We start from the raw sequence: 20,910 nt of genomic DNA on the forward strand, positions 1-20,910 counted from the left end.
AAAGTGTGGCAAGCAAATGGGAGGACATGTGGAAAGAAACAGGGCACCAAAGATACCAATTTATTTTAGTTTTGTTTACTCAACAATAATACACCTACAAGTCTGTGTTTCGCATCACAAACATCCCTCACAATCTGCTTGGTTCTTCTAACCACCCTGAAAAGCGTATTAGATGTCCTTTGAGGTTCGTTGGGGATCTCATGTTGATCATCTCATTAATGCTGGCTTTATCTGCTATATATCCTGCTTTTGGCCTTCCCCAACATAAATCCATATTTCCCAATCCTACCATCGTGTAGCCCAACGTATCTCTATACATAATCTCACATACATGAGAGCCTGACCTTCCTTCCAAGCCCGACATAAACTCCACAACCTGCTTGCTGTGCCTAGCAATATCACAAGAAATGAAATAATCAAGATACCTCATCTACCTTCTCCTCGCAGTCCTCCTCTGCGGCAGAGCCCCAGCCCCAGCCCCAGCATTCGAAGCGTTATTGGAAGGCCCATAACCACCCAAATCGCCAATCGTGACAAAGCCTTGCTCTGCCGTCAACTTCCCACCCCCCTCCACAGTGCTCCCCGTCAGTTTACCAAGCAACGCCGCCTTTGCCTTTCTCGACTGCGGATCCTCAAAGTGGAGCTGCGAGCTCGACACAAGCGGCCCCTGTGATTTGTCCTTGTCCCCGAGCGAGCCATTTTCTGCATCCTTCTGCTCGGAGCTGCTAGCTGCCGATATGTTGGACACGGCCGACACATTGGAGATGGCCCTGCCCAAGATCTCTCTCTTGCGTCTCTTGGCTTGGGGCTGCTGCCTGTCACCTTCCATGGAGGACAACCGGTCAGCCGTGAGTCCAGCACTCTCTGACCCGGCGGCGATGACTGTGCTGGTTGTCCTCTTGAGAAGGGCGGATGTTAGCTTTTCTGACAGAGCGATACGCTCCTGTTCTGCACGCATTGCCCGCAACTTTTCTGCGTTATCTTTGCGTGCTTCCACCTCGGGTATAGAATGGAGGGGAGAGGCCGTGTCTGCTGACTGCCCGACATCGCCATCGGTGGCCTCAGAATCGGCCACTTCGGAACGTGTGCGGCTAAGGGGTTTGTGAGTTTCTGGTGCCTGTCGGGATCGCGAAGAAGCCGAGGAGGAGGATGAGGGCCTATTCAGACAGTTGGGTAAGGCTTCCGAGAGAGGCGCTCTGGGTGTCTCATTGGAGGGGGTTTTGGTAGATTCGCTGGGAGCATGGTGAGTGGGTGCGGTTTCAAAGTGTGTATTGGCCGTCGTCAAGAAGGAGTCTTCTGGCGCCATTCTCTTTTTAGGCGGTTTAGCGACTGTGTCCGTCTTCTCAAGGGCAAAAGCTGACGCATCGATATCTGAGCGACGTGTAGGCTTGGTCGTGGCAGTTGACTTGGACAACAAGTCCTTGTCTACCGTGTCTCTTGCTGCTTGCTTGGGCTTCTGCCTGCCCTTCGTGGCCTCGGGAGTCTCATATGCCATGGTGTGCTTTGGGCCCTGCAAATCCTGCTGCTTTAGCTCTGGAAATAGGAAGTCCCGGATAGGAACAATAGAGCCCGTAGATATGCATTTCCACAACCAACCGGCATTCACAACAGGTATTTTCCACTCCAACGCAAGCTTCAACTTCTGCGGCCTGATCCCAGAGAGCGTCGGGCAGACTAATATGGAGATATCGGCAGTGAATCGCTCTTCGTATCTCGCCCCCAATTGCCTGATGGACTTGTCGATCTGGTTGAGGTCGACGCCAGTGAAGTTGGACGTGCAGATTGAGAGTTTCTCAAAACCCGGAATGGGAAATGTTGGGAATGGACGCCCGATGACATGGTCTGCTGGGTGGAAAAAGCGCTTCTTGTGGAGGCATTTCTCGATATAAAATTCGGTAATGATGCTGACGTTCTCGGGGACTTTTGGCTGTATCTCGGGAGGAGAGTCCTGCGGTATAATAAAGAACCGATGTGCCATCTGAGCACCAGATGCCGAGGAAACTTCTTCTAGAGAATGGCATATCATGCCCCCCAAAGAGGCCACAGTGTTGAGAAGCATCTCGGTCTTTTTGGCCGAGAACCCATGGATGAAGAAGCAACACGAGGCGAACACGCCGCTTTCATCGGGGCGACCGAAAGACGAGAGCTTTGAGCCTTGGGTGTCCATTGACTTCGTGGGATTTGGGCCTGAAAGTGATGGTTGTGTGACATGCTGAAAAGACACTGAGGGAGCAGGTTGTTGAGGGGCGGTCTCGAAAGGTTCGGCGGTCTCGGGCTGTGGTGGCTTGCCCATGCCTAAAATGTCCCCCCAAAGGTTATCTCTCTGACTATTAAGCTTCATACTGGCAGTCTTGCGCAGCTTTCGCTTTCCATCCTCCTGGGCGGCGGCATTTTCTCTCAGCCGCTTTCCCATAGCAGCGTGCTGTGCCCGTTCCTTGTTCCAAGCACCGACACCCCTTTCTTCCGGAGGCAACACAGGGTCGTAGTACCTCTCATCCAAGATCATGCCTCGTTCGACACTGTCTCTGACCCACTCGACCGACACGGTCTGTTGTCCCCATCTCTTGGAGGCGTAATATTTCTTGCCTTCGGGCTTCTGTGCAATCAGGTGCGTGACGTCCTTGACGAGATCGCCAGTGTAGCGCCCGCCGTTGGCTTCGATCAAATTTGCGATTTCCTGACGGGCGGCGGGGTCCTCGATGCCAGTTGTGCAACAGAGAAGCTGGCCGCGGGGGTGGTTTGGGTCCATAGTTCCTCCATCCCTCTCGAAGGCGCGCATCTGCCATTGTTTTTCCAGGGCGGCAAAGTCGATCTCGGCATCCCTCACCCAGAGATCCCGGACGGCCTCGACCCAGGCAGTAGCCATGGGCTTGATGTCGGGGCGCTCTCTGGCGACATGGCGGTACTTTGCGGTGTCGTAGTTTCCGACGATCAGATGTGTGCATTCGGGGGTGAGGTCATACTTGTGGAGACCTCCCAGTTCGATTGTTTTCGAGGCGATGTCTTCCTACGGTTGGGGAGCTCTGGTTAGCTGGAACACGGCGCGGTAATGGGTTGGTTGAGTTGAGGTTTTATTTACCCTGAGGTCGGGCGGGATGCTGGTGCAGCAGATGACAACGCCCCGGAAAGGTTGAGCTGGGTCGAAGTCGGCCTCCATTGGATCTTTGTGTTTACCCGGCGAGCATGAGCATGAGGCTGCGTGAACGACGACAGAATATCTGACGGACAGCGGGAATGCGGACAGTCGCGTCGCGTGGGCAGCTGACATGTGGGGCACTTTAACATTTTGCTGCTGGCTGATGCGGGAGGATCGAAGAATCAGAACAGGGGTTAGGGTTAAGCTACTATACATCTTTTCTCTTAACTCCTACAAGTTGCTTCCTCTCTCTCCTGATCTTGAACCCAGTCATGATAACTCTATGTTGATCTTTGGTGGTAAAATCGATGGTCACTTCCTCCCCGTCCCAGTTGACCTTGCCCGCCCGACACTCTTCCTCGGTAGCCCAGAGGAACCGCACATGCTCCTGAGGGTCAAGTGTCACCACCGGTCTCTCAGATGTGCTTGGGGTTTGCACCTCTGCCTCGAATGTCATCTTCTCTACAGTTCTCCCCCTTCGCGTTAGAAACACATCTTTTGATACCAGCTCGACCGCATGTATCATGAGAAGCCCGCTCTCCTCCCACAATTCCCTCGACAGCCCATGCAAGACAGTCTCATCTTCAACGTCACAAGCACCGCCGGGAATCTCCCATTTGAGTGGCATCGAGTCGTCTGGGGCGCGCTGGATAAGCAGGATGTGGTCATCGTGCGAAAATACCAGGGCACCAGTTGCTAGGTGTTTGAGGAGCGGCACATGAGGCCGACGGACCTCGAGGAGGTCGCCAACTGTAACATTGTAGGCCGAGAGGTTTGGTGAAAATGTGAAGGTGAAGCCTGATGGCGGAGGAGGTGGTGGCATACTAACTGATATGAAGGAGAAGAGGTAAGTTGGTAGGTAACAGAGAAAGATGTTGCTTCCAGGCCCCTTTTCAGTTGAGCCCCACTCTCACCGCCCAAGTCCTCCACAAGGCAACAAGGCAAGGCACATAAGGCACTGATGCATATCACTTCAAGGCAACAAAGCATATGCTTCTTTTTACATATTGCTCCGTGCTTACTCTGCCCATGCATCGTGAGGAAACCTCATTTTCAGTTTGCTGAGTAATGCACAAGCACCATGGGCTTAGCTTTCTCCTGAACCCCTCGGAGAAGTGATTGCTGGACTTGATCTCATATCGGTATACGAACCTGAAATCGACAGCTTCATGTAGGTCACACAGCACCGATTAGTCACGACCAAATCTTGGCTGCTTGTGAAAGACATATAAAAGTTACCCAGTGAAGCAATATCTGGAGCACTCACTCGTCTGCTCAGTGACACTTACCTTGGAAAACTCACGATTCACCTTACCCTGACGCAATGTCTTCGCTACCATTGTCAATGAAGACTCTTCTCCAACTGTCGCCTCATTCTCCTTCCCTTACCCTCACCACCTCACCGCTGCCCGTACCTTCTCACCCTTCTGACGTGCTCATCAAAGTATACACTACCGCGCCCTGCAAAGGCGAGCTCACCTGGGCTGCCGCATTCCCAGATGTGATCCCCTCCACCAAAACCCCCGTGCCCTCTCAAGATCTCGCAGGTGTCATTGTCTCCTTGCCCCCCGCATACACCGGAGGGTTCAAGCCAGGGGACAAAGTTTACTGCCGAATCGAGGCGACGCGTCCCGGTGCGGCCCGCGAATACGCACTTGCCCGTCTTTCAGAGCTGGCATTGATACCAAAGAACTTGGGATGGATCCGGGCAGCTGCAACGCCCTTGAGCTCGTTGACCGCTTGGCAAGCCTTGTTTACACATGGTGGCCTGAATAAAGAAGGCCTTCTTGAAGGAAAAAATCCTGCGAGAGAGGAGAACGCAAAAAAACGAGTGCTCATTACGGGGGCGACTGGTGGTGTTGGCAGTTGGGCGGTACAGCTTGCTGCTCTGGCGGGATGCGAAGTGGTAGGGCTCTGCGGACCGAATAAAATTGCCCACGTGAAGGAATTGGGAGCAAGTGAGGTGGTGAACTATAAGGAAACTTCTCTTCGGCAATGGGCGTCGCCTGAAAGGGAGGTTGACGTCGTTTTGGACATGGTTGGAGGGAAGACGTTGGAGGGCTGTTGGTTCGCTATCAAAGATCAGGGCAAGATGGTCAGTATCTGCGCTCCTCCTGAAAGTGCTAGGCCAAGCCATCTTGTTGTAAAGGAGGGCGTGAACAGCAATTTCTTCATCGTTGAGCCTCTTGGGGAAGACTTGACTGAGATTGGACAACTGATCGAGGCAGGCAAAGTCAGGCCGACGGTGGATAGCGTTTGGTCGTTTGAGGAGTACGGGGCGGCCTTTGAGAGGTTGGAGAGCGGGCAGACGACGGGAAAAGTTGTCCTTCGAGTTGCTGACTTTGACAAGTGACTGATAACATGGCTGTGTACGGAGTAGGTAGTGTAGCTATGTATTGTGAATGATCAGGGCAATGTGGGAATGTTTCCGGTTTGATGTTTTGTGGGGTGTGCAGGGAGCATGGATGTGATTGGCCCAGGCCTTGTCCTCTGAGACGTTGGGGGTTTGCAGACCCCTGTCTACAAGAAACCTTATTCAGAGACGCAGGGTCCTCGCTGCGACATGATCCCTCAAGTGTTTGATCACCCTCATTGTCACAGCTCGAGAGATCCGACTGCCGCTGACAGCCATCGAGAGCACCATGGCATTGACCAAGTCGGCATTCTCGCCCTGTCTCCGTCAAGCGCGAGTCCTCCGTCGGCCATCAATTGCTCACTGAGCCTCACCACCAGCCTCATGGTGAGGCTGGAGTGTAGCTGTTGTGTAGCTACAGGCCCCTGGTCCTCGACACCTCCTGATCTTCTTCCAGAGAGCTCCCATGTGCGTGTCCACCCAGCAAGTTGTGGGATGAGACATTACAACCGCACAGGGTCGTACCGAGCGTACTCGCACACAGACACCCTTTCCCCAGCTCCCTTGTTTCACACCACCTAATTCTCCTTCTTCGCCATTTACCTTGGTTTCTACTCGACACTGACCACTGTGTGGTGCTTTGTTGCTTCTCTCCTGCCTTTCCTTTCCTTTCTTTCTCTTTTGCCTTGCTGTGCCTCTAAGAGCCCAATCTTTCTTTCTGTTTTGTTTCTTGCCCTAGGCGTATTGGTGCGGTCCAGAGCCGCCGGCGAGCTTGGGAACTTGGTCTCGATACCTTCTTTTGGTACCTTCATTTCTGTGTTTTTATACCTCTTTTTCTCGCGGAACCGGCCGGCCGTTTTTATAGTCACATACCCCTCTGGAATCCGCCTGGTGTGTCAACCTCGATATCGTTGCCGATGCAGACGCCGTCGTGGTAATCCGCCGACACCATACTCGCCAGCAATGGCATTTTCCTTGCTCCTTTCCGCATCCGTATTGCTCCTCTCCTCGACTTTTAGCGGCCATGCGGTAGCTTCCTCCTTGCCCTTCACAAACACCACGATACCACCAACAAATGTCTCGATACCGCACACACATGCCCCGATAAAGCTCATAAACTCGTCGGTAATAGCGCATGACGACGGCTGCGTTCATCTGCCCATCGTTCACTCAACCAATGCCAACCACTTTTCCAAGAAGCGTGGTGTTCAGCTCCAGTTAGCTAACCGGTCTGACATCGCGTACTACGCCCAACGTACATACGCCCTGTGTTCTGTGAGGTGACCGTCGTGAAGCTAACAAGTCTCTAGTGAGCATTGGTACACCACCACAGCCGGTTTTCGTGCAGTTGGATACAGGATCATTTGAGCTGTGGGTGAATCCAGATTGTACCACCGTCCAGGGCGCCGACGCAGCATTCTGCCAGCAAGTCGGCCGGTACGATGGCAATACATCTTCGACGGCCAAATCGCTGGGGACCACCAAGACGTTGAAGTATGGCATCGGTACTGCTAACATCACGTATTTTGAAGACACCATCACTCTTGCCGGGACAGCCACCGCCCTCCAGGCCGTCCAGTTTGGCGTGGCCACCGCAACAGAAGATACCTTCTCGGGTATTTTGGGTATTGGGTATGGGAAGGGCATTGCCACCAAATACAAAAACTTTGTCGATCAGCTTGTTGCCCAGAACGCTATCAGAGCAAAGGCATACACCCTCGCGCTGGGTAGTAAAGAGGAGAAGGAAGGAGTCATTGTGTTTGGTGGTGTTGACCCCTCGAAATTCGCCGGTCCCTTGGCCAAGCTGCCCATTATTGATGCCAACAACTCACCGGACCAAGTGCCTCGTTTCTGGGTCGACATGAATTCGATTGCTATCACGCCACCCAACAACGATACGAAAGTGTACGAGGGCAGCAAGATGCCCGTGTTCCTGGACTCCGGGTCGACAATGACACTGCTTCCACCCGATCTTGCAGCGACGATCGCGAAGGACTTTGGGGCCGACAAAGAGGATGACAACGGGTTTTACCGCATCGACTGCGGTTTGACATCCATGAACGGAACCCTGGACTTCTCCTTCAATGGACTCAAGATCAGAGTCCCGTACAAGGAGATGATCAGAGAGGTGCCCAGCAACCCGCCTGCGTGCTTCTTGGGCATTACACCAAGCAAGAAGTTTACCCTTTTGGGGGACACATTTCTACGGTCTGCTTATGGTATGTTTTCTGTCCGCCACAGTGTTATACACGGTCACACTAACGGGGTGAGACAGTCGTGTTCGACCTCGAGACAGACTCTATTTGGATGACGCAAGCTACAAGCTGCGGTTCCACCCCTGCCGCACTTGGTAGCGTTAACGATCTGTCCATGGTGGTGGGCGCGTGCGGTTTGACAGCTGAACCAGCGGTGACCGTTTCGAGTGCTGGCGGCACAACGGCGACCCCTGGTGTTGGTGTTGGTGGTGGTGGTACTGGATCGGATACGAACGGGGCCTCTGCGACAGTCTCCACGGTTGTGGTGCCTGAATCGCCACCAGGTGCAACCTCGACAGCAGGGTCACCAGTTACTTCATCAAGTTCAAGATGTCATCCGATGGCGGTCGTTGCCATGGCTTTTGCCCTCTTGGCCCTGGCGAACATGGGTTGAGAAAATAACCCGTCGAATTTTTGTATATACCCTTTCAACTGTGCTTACTAGAAGGGTGCCTGGCTGATGAAGGAGCCATGGCGCCGATTTAATGGCATGATACCTACTGGTCTGTCTCCGTCCACGAGTTCCATCAAGTATCTAGTAGAAATGGCCAGGCCGCACCGAGTCACATCTGCTGTACGGATACACATATACCTTGGAAGATAGTTATTAGGCTTTGAAAAATACCTAATTTACAGGCTCGAGGGTATAATAAAGTGAATAGGATCACATCATAAGACTTAAGATTCTTAGTCTACATGCTCTATTACACTCCATCACTAACACGCCTCCTCATTCTTCCCTACAGTGTAAAGTATCGACATCCGCGTTCTTAGACCTAACGCCTCCTTCCAGGCCTTGGTTCATACAAGGGGATTCCCCTGTATGAGCAGTATCTTACATGACTTGGATCTGGTTGGGGCAGCGATTTATCATCCCAGTTGATCACCTTTCTCTTCCGGCTTCTTTTTGGGCTCTCATCTTGCTTCTCTCCAGCCGTATCCATATTCACATCGCCCTCCCGGTCCTGCCCATGCCCCACCACATTATCATTCCCACCCCCGTCAGCCTCGGAGACGTCTTTCATCTCAGCGTCCCTGTTATCACCACCATCTTCACCCGAGCCGTCACCATCATCAGCAATACCACCTTCCGCATGCTCGTAACTCGCCCGCCGACCGGTCAACACGCCCAAAACCCACACCCTCGCCTCGCCAATCTTCTCCACCACTTCATCCCTTCTCTTCTCCGCCTCAGACAGCTTCTCCTCCGCGTTGACAACCCTTCTCTCGGCAGCAGCAACGCGTCTATACACCCTCGACGTTCCCTTCCCCGGACCTGACCGTGTCGGATGCTCCCGCTCCGTAGTCCTCGCCGCGCTCGCTTCCGCTCTCTTTTGCGCGCGGTTCTTCCTCTGTTTTTCCTCGCCCACAGCAGAGGAACATTCCCCGACGTGATCCTCACATAGTCTCAGGTGCAGGTGTAACAACCCTTGCTTTGGTTCATCATCTGGGTTTGCGTCGGGGAGGAGCCAAGGGAGGGAGACAGGCGTGAACAAGTCTTGTATCTTGGCCAGCCGCTCGCCGTATCTCGAAATGATCCAGCAGTTGCCCTGGCAGGATTCCTGGGTGAGCTTTTGGTGGATCTGGGCAGTGTAGAGCGTCGAGGGGTGAAGACAATGGGCGCAGGGAGGCCGAGGGTTGCGGGCCCCAGGCGCGGCGGAGGACTGGTAAGTGAGGGGTTTGCTGCTGGGATGGAGGGTGGTTGGACGCTGGGATGGTGGGTGATCTTGTTCGTCCACGGAGAAGGGGCGTAAGGAGAGGAAGTGTGGTCGTTCGCAAGCGCAGCACTGGATGCCTGCTGGGGTGAGCCGATTGGGGATCAGGTTCACGCCAGAAAGGGTGCAAATTGGATTTGAAAACTTGTTGAGAAGGATGCAAGACAGAATCATCGGTTTTTTGCAGTTCCAACATGTCGATGGTTGCAGCTTGGGTACCTTGTTCTTCTCAGGCTTGTGTGACGCTTTCTGCTTTGTTGGCTTCCAGTCTTTAATGTTTGGAATATCCTCATAGTCAGAAGACGAGCTCTCAAGATAGGAGGAGAGGATTTCTTGCTGGCGAACAGGTTGGACAAGAATCGGGGGTGATATTAGAGGGTTGAGATGGAGCTCGTAGGCGTTGCAGAGTGTTTGACCATTGCAAGACTGACATTGCCACCGACGGGGAAGAATTATTTCGTGTGCGCCGAGGGATATGATGGGTGGAGGTGGGCGTCCTAGAGGTTGGCTGAACCCTGGGATGCCAGATATGGCTAGAATACACCTGTCCGCCATGTTGCCTGGGTAGGTATGCCAAAGTCAGGTTGTGGATGAAATTTGTGAAGAGGGTTGGTGGTGTTAGGTCTTCTGTCGTGATCGTGGTTGAAGAAGGACAACGTGGGAATTCGGGAGTTTCAGTAAACAAATTTACTTCCATCCTTGGGTGCCTACCTGCCGGCTTTGAATACGGGGCGGCGACAGTGGCAGCGCTGCTAGGTGCTCCGCTCCGTCGTCGTCTTGACGGAAGACCTGGTGACACCCAGCCACCATTCGTAACCTACCACAATAGGTAGCTGATAGACTTATAGACAAGGTCTTTGACAGTTCTCCATTGTTCAGTGGCAACAGGGATCGATTATATTTGTTATTAATGGGGACATCACAATATCTTTGAAGAATAATGGGATAGCAGTTTAATGATAGACCCCTACTGTTTCTGTACATGTAAGCCATTTGTGAGTGTAATTGCTTCTGAGACTTTTCCATTGCGTGTACATGTAGAACTAAAAGCTAAGACCATGTGTACCGTGGTATATTGTGAAATGGTTATGTTTGCTTTGAGACTAAACATATATCAGGTTCAATCCGTATTTGCCTTCTGACTCTACTACTCAGGTGTGGAACACATTCATGAGTATCAGCATTGTCAATTAGCAATCCTCGTCTTGGTTCTCTTCATCTCCCGTTTCCTGATTGTCATTCTCCTCATTATCTTCGTCTTTGTCACCAACATCTAGGATCTTCATTTGAGACAGTTCTATGACACCTTGAGACTTTCTTCTCGTCTCTGGCTTTGTACGGGCCATGCCTCCACCCAGGTTCCGTGCCATCACGGCTACAGCACTTGTATATGAATCCATCTGGATATGCCACCCTGTGATAAAGAGTATCTTTGGGAGATGGGGCACTAAAGGTAGCAATATTCCAGGCAGCGCCCTGCTCATTCAAACTCGAGAGGAGCTAAGGGTATTCGGGTTAGCTGTCAAAAAGACCAACTGGATCTTTCCTTCAAGACTTTAGAACATGAAGTCTCAACTTACCTGGATGGTAGGAGCAGGCAGATTGACCATTAGCCCCTTCATCAAACGTTTTATTGCAAAGTCCACAGATGCGAAGACTGGCATCATCGTCGTTCCTCTTTCGCTTCATACCTACACCAGCATCCGGCTGTGTGGCAACTGTAATCTTGTCCTGGGGCCTTATGAACCCCAACTTCACAAGGCTTTGCATCACCGTCCCCTTTGCAGCACGTCCAGATGAACCCCTCGGGATGTTCATCTTTCTCCGCCAATGTCATTGGTCCCTCTCGCCACTCTTCCCATTCTTCGCATATCTCGGCGTCCTCGTTTTGCTCACACTCCCCTGCAATTGTTAAATGGACTGATGGAAATACATAAAAATGGGTCTGATAGACATACCATCGTGGTACTCGCACTCTCCGTGCTTGTTTTCAGAGTCGAAAAATGTCTCTTCACATCGCTCATATAAATGAAATTCCGACTGGAGAGAAATTGGTGCGGTTGTTTTGACTGCTGGCTTGAAAGTTCCAGCTGCATCTACTCTGCCAAGCAAAGGAATGGTGCATACTTGGTGAAGGGTAGAGAGATATTCGGTGAGGGTCTTTTGCACGTCGCCGTTCTTGCTGCATAGCACTCTGAGCGCTGCCTTGAGATGATCTGGTGGTGCATTTAGGATGTCGCTGATATTGTCGAATACAGCCATTCTGCTCGAGGTGAATCGCTTTCAACTTGGTGCTTGTTTGTATTGTGTTGTGTGAGTTTGGGGACCGGGCAAAGGGTGAACGCGTCTGGGAAATTACAAATGGCATGGCAAGATGGCCCAAGCCACCCTAAGCACAGTGTGAACTTCTCTAGGTTTGACAGCTCCAAAAATAATTATGCTAGATTTTTTACAAGATTGTATTAGGCTCCTACATGGGTGACAGAGGTAGAGCCTGAGCCTAGAGATGAAGTATTTAAGTGAAACACAGCATATGCCCTGTCCCTTTCATGTCCTCTGCTTACTGCTCCTCTCCCTTCACCTTCTTATCACCCTTTGCTCTGTGAGGCCCTGTGGTACATCCAGAGACACCTCCATTAGTGTCACAGCACTCGTGAATGAACCCTCCAGGGTATGTCACCCTGTGACACGGGGTGTCTTCTGGTGTAGGTGCCCCATACCGCACCACATTGGGGGCTGTTGAATATTAGCTAACGTACATTATCAGCGAGTGACCCATATCAGCGAGTGACCCATATCAGCGAGTGACCCATATCAGCGAGTGACCCATATCAGCGAGTGACCCACCTCCCACCACACCCTAACAAACCATCCTCAATTATACCACATCAACATAAGGAATTAACTATAATTACATCAGAAACAGCTGAATCAGATGCTTCTGCAGCCTCCTGGCAAGTGCGCGCATTATGGCCAGGCTTGCCGCACACACTACAGCACCGAACCTTCGTACGAGCCCCCCCTGCATTACTACTTTCCGGCTGCGTTTCTTGCACTCCCTCCCTATCCACGGCCTTCTGATCCAGTAGATCCTGTGCCTCTTGTACAGTAAGTGACCCTCCAAGCCTTACGCGTGTTTTTTTAGCTCTCCGGCGTTTGCTTAATGCCTCATTGGCCTTACGGAGCGACGAGACCTCTGCACGAAGGAGAGCCACCTGGTGCATTATAGCTGTTGTACCCTTAGTAAGCTGGTCTACCGCAGCCAACATTGAAGTCGGAGAGCTATTTTGATGGTTGGCAATGCGAGTCTTAATAAGCGTTGACTGTGAATTGGCTTCTCGAGGGTTGTGTGGTGTTTGGGAGACCGAGGTTGTGCAGTGCCGGGCCGTGAGTTTGGAGGTGTTGGCGTACGAAGCTTTACATCTAGCTTAAAAGCACCCTCTCTGGATCGTATGGTATAAGGCCAGCACCTGCAAAGCCACCCTGTATATTCTTCTCCGTTATAGAGGCGAAGAAGGCCTCGCGGAAGGCACAGAGGAACTCGAGCTTGCTTACGTGGTTGATATGCATGCGCATCAAGTCCTCGATCTGGCGGCCGTACGCCTGTTTTAGCGGCCCAAAGCAGCCAACATCGAGTGGCTGGAGGAGGTGGGAGGAATGTGGAGGCATGCAGAGCGTGATAATGTTATTCTGCTGGCAGTAGTGTTACGTCCCAAGCGTAATACCCCTATACAGGAACCACTGGGTGGTACCCGAGGTGCTGGGCACCTCAGCCAATCATTGGGCCAGGGATGGAAAGACCCACAAGCCCCCGTGCAACCAATCAGGAGTTGCTCAGTCTGATCAGTGGCCAAGACCACTGAGCACACTGAGCAAGGTACAAAGATACTTCAGAAATATATGTAGACAGCTTGACATAAATAGGAGGGAGTGCCGGGCGCTCCCCGTATCGAGGAATCTGATTCCTCATGCAAGCAATTCAAGTTCATTTGTCTACAATCTACTTTCAGTAGCTCTTTGTTAGAACAACCTGTTGTTGACAGTGAACCCGTGTCTGAGACGCTTGCCACAACCTTCGATTATCCTGTCATATTCACCTCTGGCGTACTGCCTTGCAGTCTGTATCCATTTCTGGTGCAGGTTGTAACAAGTAGCGCTCGAATTCGGTCGAGTGGTGGCTTTCGTGGCCGTCGAGGATTAACAACCGGTATTTGCCCTTTATACGGGACGCTGTATAATGGTCGAAGTGTTTGATCCAATCTAGGCCTACCGCATTGGTAGTCCAGCCATTATCGGTAGTTGCGATGCGCCAGGTGGACGGTAGGTTGCACTCGGTATACCAGTTGGCAAGGTGGTACTGCGCGGCTAAGATGATGAAAGGAGGGATGGCCCAGCCGAGGGCATTGACTCCTGGATTACCGTTGCCCATTCGCGGTTGCCAGGCTGGGCCAGTTTCGCCTTGCTAAGGCCGTCTGAGGTCGTAACTACCATACCCGCGAAGATAATACCCATCATAAACCCAGTCTCGTCGAAGTTGTAGATATCGTCATCTACAATACCGTACTTGGCCTTAGTGTTCCGTATAAGCGCGAACCACTCGCTAATGACTTTTGGATCCTCGCATTTGGCCCTCTGGTAGTCGTATCTACGCGTAAAGCGCGTACGGAGCTCTGGTTGGCGTTTAACAAATCGATGTACTCAGAGCTTGCCGACAGGGGCGCATCGCGTACGCGTAGCAGTTGGTTGGCCATATCTTCCACACCACGCAATCTGGGTGGAAAAGCTCGCGCACATAGCTCAATAATGTATTGGACAATAGCCTCCTCTTCTGATTGAGTGAGCTTCTTCGAATTAGGTGTTATATCGCGTCGTGCAGGCTTGCCGATGCGGCGACGCCTAGTGTTTTACGGTGGACTCCGTAAATTTTAGCTGCAGCTTGTTCGCTTAGATTCTCGTCATTTTGAAGAGCTTGGAGGGCTAAGATTATCTGGCTTTCGTTTGAAGTAGTGGGCATTTTGGATGGTAGAGGAAAGTTGTTGTGAAGTGCAAAGATGTCGCGTCGCGTAGAAAGTGGGTCACTCGCTGATATGGGTCACTCGCTGATAATGTACGTTAGCATCAGGACACTGGCACTCTAAAGACATTGAGTGTCGCAAACTCACAAGCGTGATAAGTGCGAGCATCGTTCGAGTTGTTGGCATCGGTGAATGCCAGGTCGCAGCGCTCACAAATCTTCAGGTCGTCATGCTCTTCTCTCTCACGCTTGACTGAGATGCCGGTTCCTTGAGCAGAGGAATGCTGAAGGTGATGAAAGCGGTGCAGAGGGCTCATGCTTTTGACTCTTGCATTGTTGTTCCGTAGCTCGCCTGTCGCAACATGTCCAGAGGAAGCCCTCTGGGTATTCCATTTGATTGTCTGGAGTGTCCATAGGTCCATAGTGATCAGCTTCATAATCATTCCAAACACTGGAATCTTCAACTACCATACATTCTCCAGTATAAAGCTCAGTATTAAGCTCTTAACACGTGCTGCGTTTTGTCAGAGATTGCTGCTCGGGGAGGGGGGCTTACCATCATGAAACCAGCGCGCGCCATCTTTATTATCAGTTTCCAGAATGGATTTTTGCAATTGTGCAAAAATTGCAGCTCGGCCGATCAGTCAGGCTTCTGTTCTCTGAAAATGGAAAGATATTCGGCAATGGTATCGCATGCTTCTTTGTTCTTGTCTTGGTGCAGAAATGCGCAGAGCAGTGCCTAGATGCTCTGGCGATGCATTCAGAATGTCGTCAGGTTTTTAGGAGTTTTCCATGGTTCTTCTTAAATGACGATTGGGCGTTGGTTTTTTTTAAAGTGAACATTGCAATGTGAAGCGATAAATGCTACCCTCAGAAGTCGCGTTTGGACAAACGCGTCCGGTAGAGCTGAAATCTGGGGTTATCTATCATGCTGGACACTTTTCCCTTTTCATTAAACCGTTCATGACCCGGGGCCACTGGCATCACTATTATGAGATTACAAATAAATCTGCCAAAACACGAAGACTCAGAAATGTACCTGGTCGCTATTTACACACTCCAAACACAGTTCATAGACACTCTTCTTGATTACTCCCGGGCCTCATCACAGCCTTTGGAATCATCTTCTCCCTCTTATTCCGCTTCCTCATGCTCCGGCTTCGAATCCGACTTAAACCTTCCTCTCTTGGAGTTCTTGCCCTAATGCCTCCTAATTTTACAATCACGTTTTCTCGCCGGGTGTCTTTCCTATCCCTAAACTCGTGAGCTAGCTCATCCCAGTCATACCAGACATGAGAGTCTTCATCAAGCTCTGACAGACCCGATATATATTCTTCTGATGTCCTGGATACAGACAGTACCAATCCAAAAGCCGGCCAAGTTTGTTTGCCACAGAACACGATGTGAAGACTGGATGGTAAAGCTACCTCCTATATCTCACATAACGGTTGGATTCAGGTGCCTGATAATCTGAGTGCGCCCTCTTCCGCTTCATCTTTCTGAGAACGGCAGCCTCCATGTCTGATATCTTGCGATATTATAGGCTGTGTTGGGTCCCTGGCTTGATGATGCCCAAGTGTACAGCCTGACCGGCCGTCTTCTTTGTCGCAATAGGTGTACTTGAAGCCAACAAGGTACAGATCCTTATTCCTCTCATCATCACGAGGATCCCCCGCATCTGAGTCCCAGTCCTCCCATCCCCCCGCTTCCCAGTCGCATTCTAGTTTGCCTTCATGAACAGAAGAAACTATTAGCAACACGGCAAGTCAAATTCGAGCGGTAGACAACTTGAAGGGTGCTTACCAGGATGATATCGGCACTCGTTTGCTTGGTGCTCTGACACAAAAAAGCTAGCCTCGCACTGTACACACTCAAGATAGTCGTGTTTGACCCTAGACTTCGGTGCAGGGGCGGCGGCGCGAACCGGAGCCGGAGCAGGCGGGCGGCCAGAAGTAGAGGTGCGAGTGGAGAGGAAGTATGAGTAGAAGTAAAAGTACGACTAGGGAGTAGGAACCGGAGCACGTGGAGGACCAGGGGCGGGAGTGGTCACGGGAGCTCGCAGTGGGCGTTTCTTCTGGAGATTTTTGAGATGTCTGACCAGCCGAATACTGACCACCTCATCGTTATTGCACAAAGCATACACTGCATCGCGCAGATGCTCTTCCGGCGCATTGAAAAGGTAGTCCAACCTTTCCGCATGCGTAGCCATGATGAAAGAGATAAAGTCGGGGAACATGAGGATGAATGCCGAAAAGATTCAGAGCTTTGAATTTTGAGCTGATATAAACATGCAAACGAAGTGCGCTCGTGGGATTGCAATTTCCCTATCTGAGCCCCACCGACTTGGCAACTGTTGACACCCCTTTTTTTCTCTATTGACACCAAGTCTTTGTACGCCTTCTCACTCTTTACTGATCTTCGAGACCGACCTCTTTCTTTGCCTTCTCTTTTCTGCCAAGGCTTTGTCTTCGAGTAATTGGTGTTTGCCATATGTACAACCTCGTGCGCTCGCAATCTTGTCGCAGCACATGTGTACCGAAACACTCCAGGCTTGTTCTCACGGTTTTCGGGAGTGTCTTGGAGACCGTTATCTTCCCAAACCCAACCTTCCCAAGTGTATGATGAATCATCCGCCACAAGAGACTCTACGATCCGGTTAGTAGAGGAAACTGGAATGTTGGAAAAGGAAGTAGCCTGCCAGGATGATAGAGGCAGTCTCCATCAAGGTCATAATCTCGGACCCAAGCCTTGTTATATCGGCGACAGATATCAACTTCAAAATGCATCCCCATCTTCCTCGCTCTCCTCCCCGTCCCCATCGTAGGACTGAACCGCCTCCAAAGCTTGCGTCATGCGTTCCCGGAGCTTCACATCAACCTTGCATAGTGCTTTCAGAACAGCACGAAGTTGACATTCAGGTGCCTTGGCGATCCGTTCTGCGCTCTATATCTCTTGGTATTCGCATTCACTGACCGATTCCTCTTCCGAGTCCATCGCTGGGAATGATTTGCTGAGGTTGGTTGGTTTGAGGTGAAAGTTGGGTCAACTTGAACAAACTGGTAAATAGTGTCGAGTTTAAATCGAACTGCACTCGAGCTATTCCCAAGAGAGTTAGTTAAATGAGCCTCATATTCATCTTGGTTTTTGTCATTATCGAGAGCCTGCCGAGGTTATTGCTAGTTTACGAAGTGAAAGTTGCAGCACCGTCTCTACAGTAAATCCTTCCTTGCACAGTAGTCGCCAGCATGGAGTTTGTGTGAGACGTTGAGGTCTGGCCCCAATCCCGGTTGACCGGAGTCACTCGGCCCAACCATGTGGTGGTCGCCAGACAGTCAACGACCAGACCGGCGGTTTCGGCCGCCGTGTTACCGAGATTCGTCCCACTGATCGGAGGCCGGGGCCACGGAGGAGTACTCTTGTCAGAAGTTGAAGTCAGGGAGGCCGGTGACACGTTGAGCCAGACACGACTGATATTTGTCAGGCAAAAGTCATGAAACACACCAAAAGACCACTTTCAGCTGCGATCATCAAATGTTGTTTCTGCGTTTCTGCGTGTTCTCCACAGCAGGCCAGGGAAGTGGCCGTTGGAATGGCTAAAAAAAGGGGGCCATGGGCGGGGTACCGTTGAATAGCTCCGGCTCTGGGAATTCCAGCATCTGGTTCCAGGTTTTCCAGAGGTGGGGCCTTTTTCAGGGGAACCGCCTTTTGCCAGTTGCCGCCAATTCCCGGAACGCGCGGATACGAGTGAACACGAGCGAGTTGGATCATGACAAACGGATGAACCATGCCGGCGGACCACAACACACACACACACACACACACACACACACACACACACAGAGTTCCAGGTTGGATCACCACCTCGGCGCGTGGGTAGGTAGTTTGTGCTGCTGCTACCAGTCACCAGCATGGAATTGTCCCATTCGGTTTTTGATGGCAATATGTGCTCACCTTTTTAGTGCAAAATTGATGCATGTTGTGCCTGGGCAGAAATGGGGCACACTGGGGCATCCTGTCGATCGGCAGTCGCCAAGAGATGAGATGACTTCTTGGGGCTGTGCTCAGCCGCCCTGGCATTGGACATGGACCTGCAGCATGCAGCAGCACCGGCCAGGGGTTGGTTGACAGCCCAGGGCTGCTGTGTGGCCCCGTGGCGTCGAGAGCCCGTAATAATAATTTCGGGACCCCAGCCAGGCCATCGTGTGGTGTTCCTCTTTTTTCTTCAAGACATATCGACCTTCCTTCGCCGTCACACCGAACACCTTCTCTTGCTCCTTCTTCCTCCATTCTTTGCTCATCCAACCGTCTCCCGAGACGACCACGTTCTTTCCCAACACAACCTCTTCTGACACTCGCTCACAAGTCACAACCGACTTTTACCGTTTTTAAACAGTTTTCTCGTGTGACGCAATCGCCAAGTCTGACAGTTGCTGCTCTACTCGCGCGTTTGCCACTGCTTCAGCATCATTTAAAACCTCGAGGTCGAAGTTTAGCTCACCACCAGCTCCCCCTCACACCACACACACATCTCTCAACATGCGCGCTTTCACAACTCTGGCAGCTGTGGCTGGCGTCCTCGCCTCGGGCGCCTCCGCTGAGAACTATCTCGGTTTCAACTCGGGATCCACCAAGGCCGACCACTCGGCCAAGTTCAAGGCCGACTTCCTCCAGGAGTTCAAGACCGCTCAGAACCTCGAGAGCGCCCCAGGAACATTCAACGCTGTGCGTTTGTACACCAACATCCAGGCCTACTCCAAGGACGACCCCATCTCGGCCTTCGAGGCCGCCGTCGAGACCAAGACCAAGATCCTTCTCGGCGTCTGGACCTCGGGCACCGATAGTATCGCCAACGAGCTCAACGCCCTGAAGAAGGCCATCGACAAGTATGGCAAGTCTTTTACCGACCTGGTCATCGGCATGTCCATCGGCAGCGAGGATCTATACCGCATCTCCGAGACCGGTATCAAGAACGAGGCGGGCGTCGGTGCTGGCCCTGACGTCCTGCTTAAGTTCATCAGCGATTACAAGAAGTCGGTTGCCGGGACTGCTCTCGCCAAGGTCCCCATCGGTCACGTCGACACCTGGGATGCCTACACCAACGCCACCAACAAGGCCGTAGTCGACGCTCTCGATTGGGTTGGTGTTGATGAGTACCCCTACTATGAGAGCGGCAAGGGCAACCACATTAAGAACTCGGGCAAACTCTTCGACCGCGCCTACGATGCCGTTGCTGCCGCTGTTGGTGGCAAGCCTATCTGGATTACCGAGACTGGTTGGCCCGCTTCCGGCCCTGACTGGGATGAGGCCGAGGCCACCGTCGCCAACGCCAAGTATTATTGGCAGGAGATCGGCTGCCGCAAGCTCTTCAACAAGGTCCCCACTTTCTGGTACAACCTCCGTGACTCCAACCCCGACAACAAGATGCAGTTCGCCATCACCAAGGATCTCTCCACCAAGCCTCTCTTTGACCTCACCTGCCCCACCACCTTTGACACCCCCACCGGTACTTCTGCTTCCTCTACCGCTAGCGCCACCGGCTCCCAGACCAGCGTGAGCGCCCCTGGCAGCTCTGCCACTGGCGGTGCCGGCAGCACTGGTGGAAGCACTGACTCCGGCTCTTCCGAGACTGGCACCGACTCCGAGGCTTCCAACCAGGATGATGTCGTCGAGGGCAGTGCTTCCCTCGGCAAGGGCCTCTCGGCTGTCACCATCGCCGGCCTGGCTCTCGTTGCCGGTGTCTTCGCTCTCTTCTAAATTTTGGGTACCAGTCAGTTAGAGTGTGGGTTGGTGGATTTCTCAACAGTCTATAGAGGAAGGGATTTCATTGCATAGCATGGTTGTATGTACATACCATCTTGGGAGTCAACATTTTGGGATTTCTTTTTCGTGCCAGCTGTCTTCATTGGTCCAGGATAGCTATACCTGCAGTTTCAAGAATACCCTTTTGGCATTTCCTTCTCAAGCAGCCCCTTGTTTTCGTCACGGTGAAAAGTGTCCTGATAGCTGGGCTTGTAGGATGATTTACGGATAGGCATCATTTAGTTTATGAGAGGATACCATAAAATCTAGACAGGGAAATGTTTTGGTTTATGCTAGATACTGGCCACCTGATCTGCGCAGTCCCACTACCGTCGACCATCGATAAGGATGTTGACAACAAACAAAAAAAAGAGTCAGCGGTGACGTCACTGATATCGAACATGTTCCCCAACTGATCACCCATCGCGGCTGCCCCCTCCCCTCAATTAAGTTCCCGTCCCTTCGTACCGAAAGCGGCAAAAGTGAATCCCCGCCAAGAGGTCACGATAGAGTTTGACTTTCGGCCGTTGAAGACGGCTGTTTATTTGTTTGGGACTGTCTTGCAACTTCCACAAGCCTCAACCGTCATCATCGGCCGTCTGCATGAAGGGGTCCCCTACGTCATTGCCCAGGCAGTC

At 51.9% G+C, this 20,910-nt stretch overlaps 9 protein-coding genes across 9 annotated transcripts; 4 read left to right on the forward strand and 5 right to left on the reverse strand.

Moving 5' to 3' along the window:
- Nucleotides 1-177: 177 nt before the first annotated feature.
- Nucleotides 178-4,106, reverse strand: DPB11 (protein kinase activating protein dpb11). Its single transcript, XM_062893001.1, has 2 exons — nucleotides 3,080-4,106; nucleotides 178-3,007 (listed from the first exon to the last, which is right to left on the reverse strand). Exons 1-2 carry the CDS (start codon nucleotides 3,350-3,352, stop codon nucleotides 431-433), a joined length of 2,850 nt encoding a protein of 949 aa, XP_062739901.1. The 5' UTR covers nucleotides 3,353-4,106; the 3' UTR covers nucleotides 178-430.
- A 354-nt stretch (nucleotides 4,107-4,460) lies between these two features.
- QC762_701380 (uncharacterized protein) lies at nucleotides 4,461-5,489 on the forward strand (the record flags this gene model as incomplete). Its single annotated transcript, XM_062893000.1, has 1 exon — nucleotides 4,461-5,489. The coding sequence occupies one exon, from the start codon at nucleotides 4,461-4,463 to the stop codon at nucleotides 5,487-5,489; it is 1,029 nt and encodes a 342-aa protein (XP_062739902.1).
- A 198-nt stretch (nucleotides 5,490-5,687) lies between these two features.
- QC762_701370 (uncharacterized protein) lies at nucleotides 5,688-8,319 on the forward strand. Its single transcript, XM_062892999.1, has 3 exons — nucleotides 5,688-6,744; nucleotides 6,800-7,708; nucleotides 7,765-8,319. Exons 1-3 carry the CDS (start codon nucleotides 6,453-6,455, stop codon nucleotides 8,136-8,138), a joined length of 1,575 nt encoding a protein of 524 aa, XP_062739903.1. The 5' UTR covers nucleotides 5,688-6,452; the 3' UTR covers nucleotides 8,139-8,319.
- A 201-nt stretch (nucleotides 8,320-8,520) lies between these two features.
- Nucleotides 8,521-10,014, reverse strand: QC762_701360 (uncharacterized protein; the record flags this gene model as incomplete). Its single annotated transcript, XM_062892998.1, has 1 exon — nucleotides 8,521-10,014. One exon carries the CDS (start codon nucleotides 10,012-10,014, stop codon nucleotides 8,521-8,523), a length of 1,494 nt encoding a protein of 497 aa, XP_062739904.1.
- A 635-nt stretch (nucleotides 10,015-10,649) lies between these two features.
- On the reverse strand, nucleotides 10,650-11,277 carry QC762_0115130 (uncharacterized protein; the record flags this gene model as incomplete). The annotated part of the gene is made up of 2 exons (XM_062884345.1): nucleotides 10,650-10,873; nucleotides 11,040-11,277. The coding sequence occupies 2 exons, from the start codon at nucleotides 11,275-11,277 to the stop codon at nucleotides 10,650-10,652; spliced, it is 462 nt and encodes a 153-aa protein (XP_062739905.1).
- A 74-nt stretch (nucleotides 11,278-11,351) lies between these two features.
- QC762_0115140 (uncharacterized protein) lies at nucleotides 11,352-11,782 on the reverse strand (the record flags this gene model as incomplete). Its single annotated transcript, XM_062884346.1, has 2 exons — nucleotides 11,418-11,782; nucleotides 11,352-11,356 (listed from the first exon to the last, which is right to left on the reverse strand). The coding sequence occupies exons 1-2, from the start codon at nucleotides 11,719-11,721 to the stop codon at nucleotides 11,352-11,354; spliced, it is 309 nt and encodes a 102-aa protein (XP_062739906.1). The 5' UTR covers nucleotides 11,722-11,782.
- A 4,114-nt stretch (nucleotides 11,783-15,896) lies between these two features.
- On the reverse strand, nucleotides 15,897-16,682 carry QC762_0115150 (uncharacterized protein; the record flags this gene model as incomplete). The annotated part of the gene is made up of 4 exons (XM_062884347.1): nucleotides 15,897-15,994; nucleotides 16,056-16,202; nucleotides 16,277-16,472; nucleotides 16,587-16,682. 4 exons carry the CDS (start codon nucleotides 16,680-16,682, stop codon nucleotides 15,897-15,899), a joined length of 537 nt encoding a protein of 178 aa, XP_062739907.1.
- Nucleotides 16,683-17,175: 493 nt separating this feature from the next.
- QC762_701350 (uncharacterized protein) lies at nucleotides 17,176-17,445 on the forward strand (the record flags this gene model as incomplete). Its single annotated transcript, XM_062892997.1, has 1 exon — nucleotides 17,176-17,445. The coding sequence occupies one exon, from the start codon at nucleotides 17,176-17,178 to the stop codon at nucleotides 17,443-17,445; it is 270 nt and encodes an 89-aa protein (XP_062739908.1).
- Nucleotides 17,446-19,009: 1,564 nt separating this feature from the next.
- Nucleotides 19,010-20,227, forward strand: QC762_701340 (uncharacterized protein; the record flags this gene model as incomplete). Its single annotated transcript, XM_062892996.1, has 1 exon — nucleotides 19,010-20,227. One exon carries the CDS (start codon nucleotides 19,010-19,012, stop codon nucleotides 20,225-20,227), a length of 1,218 nt encoding a protein of 405 aa, XP_062739909.1.
- Nucleotides 20,228-20,910: the final 683 nt, after the last annotated feature.

The sequence above is a fragment of the Podospora pseudocomata genome, chromosome 7 (assembly GCF_035222375.1).
Source record: "Podospora pseudocomata strain CBS 415.72m chromosome 7, whole genome shotgun sequence".
Lineage (NCBI taxonomy): Eukaryota > Fungi > Ascomycota > Sordariomycetes > Sordariales > Podosporaceae > Podospora > Podospora pseudocomata.